Below are 10,924 nucleotides of genomic sequence, written 5' to 3' on the forward strand. Positions count from 1 at the left end.
GTTTTTATCTCTATAAAACTACCCCTTTCGTAAAACGCTAGTTTGTTCAATCTGTATGCTTATAATTCATGTACCTTTCAAATTTCCATGGTAGTACGTTTTTGTTTCAGAGGCAAAGTGTTGCCATGTCGGAGTTCAGCTACCTTTCTACTCCAAGGACAACTCCATATGTCTATAAAACTGTCGTTGACGCTTTCAGTGAGACATGTACGTCATATCCGGACAAAGAAATCCTGATTTACCGGGGAATAGATGGGACTAGGGAAAGTCTGATTTACCACCAACTACAAACAGAAGCAACAAAGTTTGCCCGTTACCTTGTAAGCAAAGGAATCAAAAAGGGCGACAAAGTTGCCCTCTTTGGCCCAAACACACTTGAATGGGTAGTTGCGGAATTAGAAATCATAATGGCGGTCGGTGTTGTTGTTCACGTGACACTCAGCATCACTGACGTCAGAGATTTATGGGAAATATTTTCAACTGCAGAATGCAAAACTTTCCTTATTGATCCTGGAAAAGGTGAAAAATATTTGGATATGATTTTTCAACTGATTGCACTATTTCGTCGCCGCCGACCTTCACGAGATTATAAAGATATAGACTCAAACGATCCAACTCTAGTATTCCTCAGAAAGAGCGAGCATTTGGCTTCTTACGAAGACCTCCCTGGGGTTCTACAGATGAAAGAAGCGAAGGTTGATTTCCCTACACTTTTCCCTGAAGATGAAATTATATTTACGACATCTGGAAGCACTGGAAAACCAAAAATGGTATCCCACACACATTTTGATGTTAACAACGTTGACCTAGGTCCAGAGAGACCCAAGGATATTATCCTGGCAGGGAAAATGTACAACGATCGACCTTTTGCGTGGGGAGCAGGATCTCCTATATTAGCTGTGTGTAAGGGAGAAACTAGAGTGTTTTGTGACTCTTCGATAGCCATTGAGGGAAGCAGTACCATGAAGATATGGGAAATAATGAAGGAAGAGAAATGTACATCGGCGCTTCTGATGCCTTATTACCTCACGGATCTGGTTGCCCAGATAGAGAATTACAAAGATTTGTTCAAACTTCAGGTGATCATTACAACAGGACAACCGATTGACAGTCACCACACTCAGGTAATTGGTGTATTTACCAAGTTACTTATTTTGGGATACGGATCAACTGAATGTTCCATGATATCTGTTCTACCTCCGATTACCTCTGTTGGTAACATTGTTTCTGGTGATGTAGGAAAACCTATTCCAGGAACAGAAGTTAAGGTCGTCGATGAAAATGGAAACGTTCTGAGAAAGGCGAAACTGGGGAACTTTGCATTCGAAGCAGATATCTTTTTAATGGATACTTCAGGAATAAGGAATTAAATTGTGAATCTTTCATGTCAGGGATGTGGTTTCGCTCAGGTGACATAGGGCATATAAAGGAAGACGGTCATATTGTTATAGAGGGGTGGATCAAAGACGTCATTTCCCGAGGAACACGCAAAATTATGCCAAGCACCATCGAAGAAATGATTATGCAAATGAATGGTATAAAACGAGTTGCCGTAGCTGGAGTACCCGACAGGCGTTTATATGAAGAAATTTGCGTGTGTTACGTCACAGAACCAGGTCATGACCTTTCACCAGCTCAAGTAAAGCAATATTGCAAAGAAAACTTCGGGGTTTACGAATCACTCGATGGGCTCGGAGAAATGCCAGCATACTTTATCCGAATTTTTAAACTACCAATGTTTGAAGTTGGGAAAATCAACAAAAGGCGCGTGCGACACGATGCAATTCAACAGCTCAAAACTCAGGATCTGATGTAGAAGTTATGTTGGACACATTATAAATATCAAAAGCAAGGAAGGAAAATGGATTGTAATCAGCTGAAAACTGTCTTAAAAACATTCCTATGTGACTAAAATTTTCAATATCCCGAGCATATAAAATAATATATTTGCACTTATTTAAACATTATCTCGTATATACATAATTTTTATTTTATTGCTAGCCATGTTTACGATTGAAAGATAAAAACACTGTCTTTTTATACAATAAAAGTATAGTACAACAAAAACAGCCATTGGATACTAAAATCTTACACGTAAAAGGCAAGAAAAAACTTTTCTGACTTTCTCTTCAAGAAATTGATAGGACATTATTTATAATGAAAGTTATTCTATGAGATTGACAATATCTTAATTGATGCAAAAAAAAATTAAAAATGAAGTTAGAAGATAACAAAAAAAAGTAAGAACATGTTATCAAGAAAACTACACACATGAAAGTTCATTGAGAATGGATGATAATTCTGCGAAAATTTCACTCAATTCCGTAAATGATTAATTTGAATTCTAAAAAATTCTAAAATGGAATTCAAAGGATAAAAAGGAAAAAAAATGTTTTAATAAATTATGCGCAGTAATAATGAAAAATAAATTTCTCTCCTTCAACACTAAGAAAAACAACCACATGAAATACATCAATAAAAAACTTTTCATACAATTTGTCCCCCAGGAGCTGTGATAATTTGTCCTTGAAAAGCAGTTTTTGACCTACAACAGAAACAACAAGGGCACGCCCTCTTTCTGTCCACTGGGGGCACCTGTATCCTCGTGAACCCAAGAAACACCTGCTCCAGGGACGTCTGATGTACTGAATAATCTTCTACATTATATTCAGATTTTGTTTTCTCCATTTCTTTGAAAAGTTTTGCAAGTGATAAATTCCGATGCGGAATTTGAAAATCTAGGTAGCCCTGTTGATCATCGAATACTTCGGTTCCGGGAAACTCTTTGCCAATATGATTACGTAATGGACCAGAATCCACTGCGTTTCCGTTATTGTCACGTGCTAGTCTCACTGTCAAGGTGTAACCTTGCGCAAATTTGTTCTTTAAGTGTTGGGGACTCCCAAAACACACGAATCTTCCGTTTACCATGATGACTATTTTGGTACAAAGGGCATCACACTCCTCCATGCTAATAGGAAAATAATGTTTTTTGTTTTCATACAAAGGCCTCAAGGATTTCATTATGGCAATTAAATGTAAACTTCAAATTACATGCATGTGCCTATCTTTACTTCATGCTACATAAATGTATTCTTTAAGTATCCATTACAAAAGCTGCTGAAAAGTGTTTGATATCATTTGAAATTTGCAATTGCCTCCACTGTATCAGTTCATTGAAAATGTCATCTGACAAATAATGGAAAAGTTAAAATCAACATTACAAACCTGTGCGACGTCAAGACAAGAGTCCTACCACTAGCTCGGACTCTAGAGAGAATATTCCACATCTGTCTCCGCGCCGCTGGATCCACGCCTGTTGTAGGTTCGTCCAACATCAAGAATGGAGGATCTCCAATAAGCGCAATTGCAGTGCTCAACTTTCTTTTGTTTCCCCCACTGTATGAAAAGAGCACAAAGTCGTTATTTTTCCCAAAGGGTAAAAAGTAAACCAAGGAACGTACAAAAATGATTTTTCTCAAATAAATCATTATAGAGAAAAAAAAAGAAAATATTATACAACGTCAAGCTTTTGGATGAACAAGAATTACATGTACTCAAATTCAAAATTTGTTTTTTCTATGTCAACGAAAATATTATAACTTTGATATATTGATTGAATCTTTTTCGAAGTATCAATTATCCAAAACACACATAGGTATTTAAAGGTGATTTAGAAAATGGGAAAACTGGTGTTTACTGAAGTTGGCAATGATAGACAATCGCGTATCTTAAGAATGCAGACAAAAAGCAAAAAGAGGAGTGTATGTCTAAAAAGGTACGAAAACATGTACACTTACCTATATGTCCCACACATCTTATCGGCATATTCCGTCAAAGTGACGGCGTCCAGTAGGCCATTAATGACCCGTCTGATGTCTTTCTCCCTCACTCCTCTCAGTCTGGCATAAAGGGTCAGAATTTCCCTTCCCGTCAAACTGTCGATCAAAGCGTCAAACTGAGGGCAGTATCCAAGACAACGATGGACCTTTGAAAATGAAAGTTAATTATGCAAGTATTCAATTTTTCAAATTGCAATTTTCTAAATTTTCTCTTATTTATTGATTTAAGATTTGTTAAAAGAAACAACTAATATTGAAAATTTAACAGTTGACTTCTGTTTAAATAATGAAAGCAAAACGTGAAAGCAAAAAAGTATCAAAGCTAAAACAAAGAGTTATATGATTTCACAATCATGTCTCTTGAGTTTTTTTTTTTTAGAAATTACGTAAAAAAATATATGAGGATATAAGTTTCTTTTTCAGTGTTTGATAACTATATGTATCAGGAAAAGCATGTACCTGTCTAAGATTACTTTTGACGCTAAAACCGTTAACGTAAGCCTTTCCGCTAGAAATCATTACATCACCAGTCAGCATTTTGAATGTTGTCGTCTTTCCTGCTCCATTCTGCCCCAACAGTCCAAAGCATTCTTGTTCAGATATCCCTACACTTATTCCCTTCACTGCATTAAACTGATCTATGAGGCCGTATGTTTTTTCCAAGTTTTTAATTATAAGTTTGTCGGTTTTCATTAGATCGCTCTGGTTAGTGGAGTTGACTCTCATCGCTTCTTCCAATACGTCCGAGTCCGGACTAGCGTTGTTATCACTCTGTGCATTCCCGGCTTTAGAGGTACACAGAGTTCTATACAACAGACGGTTGACTATTCCACTATCCAGTAGAAGTACGAAAGTCATATAAACTACACACTGTATGGCCATAAAAGACAGGTATTGACCACATCCGGGATAACCCCACTCTAAGTAGTTGTCATCGGGACACTGTTCTTTAAATCAAATTTAAAAGAAAACAAATTATCAAAAATAACATTTTATAAATTTCGTGAACATGAATGTTTCTTATCGATCGGATTTCTAGAATTTTCAGTGTCCTATTCTTTTCGATGAAAAACATAATTAAATCAATAAGACATTCGCTACAGTATTATTTTTAGAGGAATTTTTGACGGATTTGATAGAACGGTGTGAATTCTGCTCAGAAGAGGAAATAATATTCTTGATAACAAAAATTAGATAAATTTTTTACAAGAATAGCCCTCTGTCAATGATTTCCCCATAAAATAAGAAAGTGTTCAATAAAAGTATTACCCAGAACAGAGCTGTGCTTAAGAGATTGACAAATACCTTTTTTCCCATTCAATGCTAAAAGATCCAGACTAAATTCTTGTTTACATTTAGATCGCAAAGAGTATCGGACATAGATGTCAGTAAATGTCTTTCCCAGACAGTAATGCGGAAGAAAGATCATAAATAAAACATCCATGGTCTCTGCTGCAGCTTTGGTCTTTTTACTTGGATAGAGAAATGTGACCGTTAGCAGTGTGAAAAGACCTGAAAGCAAAAGATCCAAGACAGAAGAGACTGAAAAATCAACAGCATTCTCTGAAATAAATCGGATATAAATGTATATTTACATACGAAAACATTAAAATTAGATTCGAATGGAGCCAAATTTCAAATGTAAAACGCATCTCTAGATAATCTGTGCCTTCTGGTCTCTCGATTACCTTAGTATTCTTGTTCCATGTGCCTTGATTTGAAGTCATAGAAATAATTAATGTTGCTTTCCACAGACAATATTTATTTAACATGTTATGCGTCTGTTTCACACTTATTTTGTAATGTTTAATAGTCGTCGAGAATACCACGACTTTCTGAAGTCAAAGGTTAACAGATAATTGCACTATTCTCTTTCTCTTGCATTTTATATGTTCAAAGATTTTACAATTGAAGGAAACTATTTAGGCCTAGTCCCAGTTGAATTTCTAGATCTCCTTTCTTCAAATCATAGCTTCCTTTGCATCAGGAAAGGGATGGTACTGGATTTGAAAGTGTTAGAGTAACTCAGAAATTTGTAAATTATTTGTACAAAACAGTGGAATTTTTACAGATTAACTCACCTGCTACCGTGTTGATAATAATCATAGCTACCGTTCCACCTGCAGGCGACCGGAAAATGAAATGTAGGAGATACATCCAAGATATCGATGCTAGGCCAAAAAGAAACAAACTTAGAAACACGATCCCTAGCCTGTTCTCCTCTGTGTATGCTGGAATTTGGAACGCAGCAAAACAAATCAGAATGAGGAAAATTGGGACTAGGTAATGGATAAAATCCCAGATGAGATTGGCCAACCAGAAGACTCTTGAGCCGACCCCGCTAACCTTTTGTAAGTGTTTGGCACCAGAAGATTTTTCTCTGATATGAAACACGCTGAAAGAAGCTACTAGACAGGAAAGTCCGAATAAGACACAAAGAGCAAGACTTAGTCCTTTGAAGGCTGCAAATCCTGCGCTCTGAGTTGAACGCTTTAATTCCTCACTCGGTGGAAATGGGTGATTTATGGTTTGAATGCTTTTGGAGTTCCCACAGTAAAATTTAAGAAGAAAATCCATTGTATATGACAAGCTGATACCACTAGCGTGAATCACTTCACCGTTATAATAACTGATGATATCATTTCCATCGAATCCAAACCCAATGACATATCGTGAATTAAAGGTTCTCTGTCCTACTTGTTTCGAGCGATCCAGCCAAAATTTACTTATGTTAAACTGGGTAGAATCCTTAGAATCATACACAGCCACACCCAGACCCTTTTGACGGAAGTTTTTAGAATACTCCTGAATCATATTTTCTGATATTGGTGGGGAATAAATTCCTTTAGTGAGTGTTGTTATGGAGTTTGGATACGGTCGTAGATCTAAAGTCAGTGGTGGATCAGGATGGGGCTTAAGTCCATCAATTGACTGGTCAGCAAGAAGACCAGCTATCGCAAGCAAAATAGGCACAATGAGTTGAATTATGATCATAAATTTGCTCCGCCAAGTATGGAATGCTTTCTTCATCAGTAATCCACGTAATTGCTGGAAAATGGCTGTAATTCCAGTGTTCTTTTCAAAGCCTTTATTAAAGTCTGAAAAAATTAAGAATAACATTTGTTCTTGGTAAATAAGCTAAGATTATTACTCTTTTCAGATGTCTCTGTCAAATGTGTACCATTTTGAAGCTTAAATATATAAGTAATAATTTTTAATCTTGATTGTTTCCCTCTTGTCAATCCTTATCACCATTCCCCCTTCTCCTGTAGAGGTATTCTCTTTAGATTTTTTTACTCTTTCTCTTTTTTGAAAAAGAGAAGGACATGTCTATAATTAAGATATTGATTGTACTTTATAATCTACTGTGAACCATTAATTGTACTTAGCTATCAATTTGTTCATCTTTCCACATTGAAATTGGGGGTTGCTTTAATAATTCTTTCACAATTATAAAATGTACAGATTTTTCGATATGTATAATTAACGCTCCACCATCTAAAATTCAAAATTTTGTTTCTGTAGCTTTTGAAAAAAAATAATGTGGAGAGGTATTTTCAAGACATTGTTTACTATTATGGTAGATGCAAGAAATAAATATGCTTGATGGCAAGACTTGATTAAAAAATTCTTCGGAAAAAAAAAACATAACAATTTTAGTACTGGAAATGTCCCCTTTGTTAACATAAGTAAACTATGCGACATAGACAATGAGTTTCATTCATACCTATTTCATCATTTCTCTCCGTAGCGTTTGGATGTAATGACGCGCCTTCATCAATATGCAGTTGTACACAGTGAGTGTCTGTTTCGTCATCACAGTAAGCTTTATTACCATTCCCAGCATCGTCTTTTACCCTGTTTAGTTAAAAAAAGAGGCAAATATTTAAAGCCCACTGGAAAATTATTTGAAACTGTAATTATACAGTCATCAGGAAAAAGGTATTTGATGAAAAATTCCGAGAAAGACGAGCTTGGAATTATATAGAGAGAAAATTTTCGCAAATGTTATATTTACTAAATTTATTACTAAAAATATTTACTAAAATTTAGTCTCCGCGATTAGAAAACAGGGTTCATTTTTTTCAGAGTGAGAAGTAGCTTAATTACCCATTAAAGAGTATTTCCATGAATTGCTGATTGTTTATAGGGAGAGTGACTGCATTTAGATTAAATGCTAGATTTAGGATGATTTTTTGTTCATGAATTCTGTCATTTCTTTGTTTTGTTCTAAACATTCTGTTAATTCCATACCACCTCAAAAGAAAATGTCTGGTTAACTGTGAACTAGTCGTCAACTGAATACAATAATGTCCTATGTTGGGTCTGTCTTACTGTCATTGAGAAAAATTATATACATGCCAGCTTGTATTCACATATGATATCCATGTACATATTGTTAAGAACCTCTTAAGATTGATAGATCACAACAATGAATAGTGTACGCCACAGAAATGAAAAATGAGGAAGACGTGTTAAAAAGGGGGGAAAAAATAAAAAAGAAATCTCGATTAATTTACTCATAATTGATGACTAAACAATAATTAAGCCACTGTTTCTCACTTTAAAAAAACTTCTTCCATTGTTGTCGCAGACATCCCAAAGCTACTTATTCCAAATTTCAGGGCATTCTCCTCTATTTCGGTAAACAGGCCTTCAAATGAAGGCGCCCCTTCCGTAGGAAGAAGAAAAGACAACTCTGCGCCGATCTCAGTTTCCAAGAAGGCCGAGGGAATGTGCCTCTTTATTGTGTTCAATAATTTTGCAACATCACAATGTGGTTCCTTCACCATTACTAGATGATAACCAGCACCTGTTAATAACACAAAAAACTGAATGAATAAAATTAACGGAGACAAATGCAAAACAGTCACCGTCCTCAATGAACAATTTTCATATTCTTTCCCTTTTTGTCTTTAATTTCTCGTTGAAAAGTGTTACATATGGTAATTTATTTTTGGATTTAGGGCAATAAATATCCATGATTACTGCTCATCACACATAAACTATCTAAGTATAAAAGACAATTTTTTTCATTAAAATTAAGTCAATATTGATAATATATCTTTGAAATATAACCTAGAAGCCTAAAAGCTTAATTATCATTATTTATTAAAGTGCTTACATTTTGCAGCTATCCTTGGGAGTTCTTTTTTACACTTATTATTACATATAGCTTTCTCATTGGGTTCTGAATTCTCTCAGACTTCTAACTTTTATTCATCTTTTAAAAAAGAACAGTAGACCACATATATTCTACGTAATGTAGATCACATATATTCTACGTAATGTAGATCACATATATTCTACGTAATGTCCCCTATGAAGCAGTCCTTATTCTAGTCTTGCCCAAACTCTGTTAATCCTCTTACAAAGAGGCAAGAAATAAAACCTCTCGAAATATATTTTTAAAAAATTATAAATAACACGATAAAAAATCAAGAAAACATATAATATATAGATGAAGTAGGTATTCTTAAGCTTCTTAAACATACCATAAAGAGTTTTAAGGAACAATGAAGAACCATAGCACTTGACAACTCCGTCAGCCATAATAGCAATACGGTCACCTAGAACATCAGCTTCATCCATGAAATGAGTTGAAAGTACTATAGTTCGATCCTCTTTAAATTTCTGAAGAATGTCCCACATTTGGCGCCGTGCCCCAGGATCCATACCTGATGTAGGTTCGTCTAGTATGATTACCTAAGTTATATATAAGTCTATTCCATAAACAATCAATTTAAAAAAAATGAAACAGGCCATTGATAAATATGTTGATTTTACAAGGATACCGTCAATCTCATTTCAAATCAACATTTTTAAAAATTATATGGTCATGATATTACACAATGATATTGTTTGCAACTAAATCTGTAACTGAGTCGAATTAAATGACATCTTTCATACAAACTGACTTCTTTCAAACAAATTGACGTTTTTCATACACATTATACACAAAATGCACTATACAAAATAATGCAGGCATTTATTCAATAAAAAAGAACCTTAAGTCTGAAAGCGATACCTTAGAGTCCCCTATGAGAGCTATGGCTACAGACAATTTCCTTTTTTGGCCACCTGAAAGGGTTCCAGCCAGATCATTTCTTTTCTCTTCAAGTTTGAAAAGTACCAGCGTTTCATTGATATCTTCATTCATTCTAGTTTTACTACAACCCTTCAGCTGTGAGGAGAAATCTCCACGTTAATATTTTATCCGTATGACAGTATAAATTATATATTCACATCAATTTATAAAATAATTTTTTTTCTTTAAATCTTGATCAAGCATACATGTATATATTACCTTATGATAAAATTCGAGGTGCTCCTTTACGGTAAGCGTGTCAAACAAGATGTTGTGCTGAGGACACATACCAAGACTTCCCCGCACACTACTGATGTCATCATTTATGTCATATCCGTTAACTCTAGCAGTACCGGAAGTTGATGGAATAAATCCTTTAAAAGCAATTAAAAGATGTGCTTACATTGAATTTTTTGCTGTTGCTTGGAAAAGAAAGGCTTCGCTTTTTCATGTCTTACCAGTCAACATAGACATAGTTGTTGTTTTCCCTGCGCCATTATGTCCTAAAAGTGCAGTTATCTGCCCTTGATAAATATTAAGAGATGTATCTTCAACAGCAGCGGTTTCTTTCATTCCTTTTTTGTATACCTAAAAAGCATTAATTCTTATAATTAACACCAGAACAAGACACCTTTTATACTAATACATAAATATTTGTTTAAATACGTTTACCGTATTTTACTTGCTTACATCCTAAAACTACGCTGTACTAGTAAATCCTTTTAAGTGTCACAATAACATAAATTTACCTTACGTAAATGCCTCATGCTTATTCCAACCTCGAGACCTGATGGCTCTTTTTCAAAATATTTCGGATTATGTTTTACTTCATCATCCGAAGTTTTTCGAGTCTGTTGCCCTCCACACCAGTATGTTTTCTGTATTGTATGTAAACGTTCTTTAATAGAATTTCGAATTAAATATCATATAACTAACATTCACTCCAAAAACATTAAAAACTTTCTTAAAAAATAGATTTTAAGGATAAGGGCAA

At 34.9% G+C, this 10,924-nt stretch overlaps 1 protein-coding gene and 1 pseudogene across 1 annotated transcript; one reads left to right on the forward strand and one right to left on the reverse strand.

Moving 5' to 3' along the window:
• Positions 1–125: 125 nt before the first annotated feature.
• On the forward strand, positions 126–1,834 carry LOC134282454 (medium-chain acyl-CoA ligase ACSF2, mitochondrial-like; annotated as a pseudogene).
• Positions 1,835–2,246: 412 nt separating this feature from the next.
• Positions 2,247–10,867, reverse strand: LOC134282455 (phospholipid-transporting ATPase ABCA3-like). Its single transcript, XM_062764861.1, has 13 exons — positions 10,680–10,867; positions 10,389–10,518; positions 10,150–10,304; positions 9,871–10,026; positions 9,338–9,548; positions 8,406–8,655; positions 7,570–7,700; positions 5,924–6,940; positions 5,148–5,354; positions 4,302–4,789; positions 3,801–3,988; positions 3,229–3,399; positions 2,247–2,971 (listed from the first exon to the last, which is right to left on the reverse strand). The coding sequence occupies exons 1-13, from the start codon at positions 10,695–10,697 to the stop codon at positions 2,488–2,490; spliced, it is 3,606 nt and encodes a 1,201-aa protein (XP_062620845.1). The 5' UTR covers positions 10,698–10,867; the 3' UTR covers positions 2,247–2,487.
• Between the last annotated feature and the right edge of the window lie 57 nt (positions 10,868–10,924).

This window comes from Saccostrea cucullata, unplaced genomic scaffold (assembly GCF_032062105.1).
Source record: "Saccostrea cucullata isolate Sc308-1 unplaced genomic scaffold, CSIRO_AGI_Scuc_v1 ctg17913, whole genome shotgun sequence".
Taxonomy (NCBI): domain Eukaryota; kingdom Metazoa; phylum Mollusca; class Bivalvia; order Ostreida; family Ostreidae; genus Saccostrea; species Saccostrea cuccullata.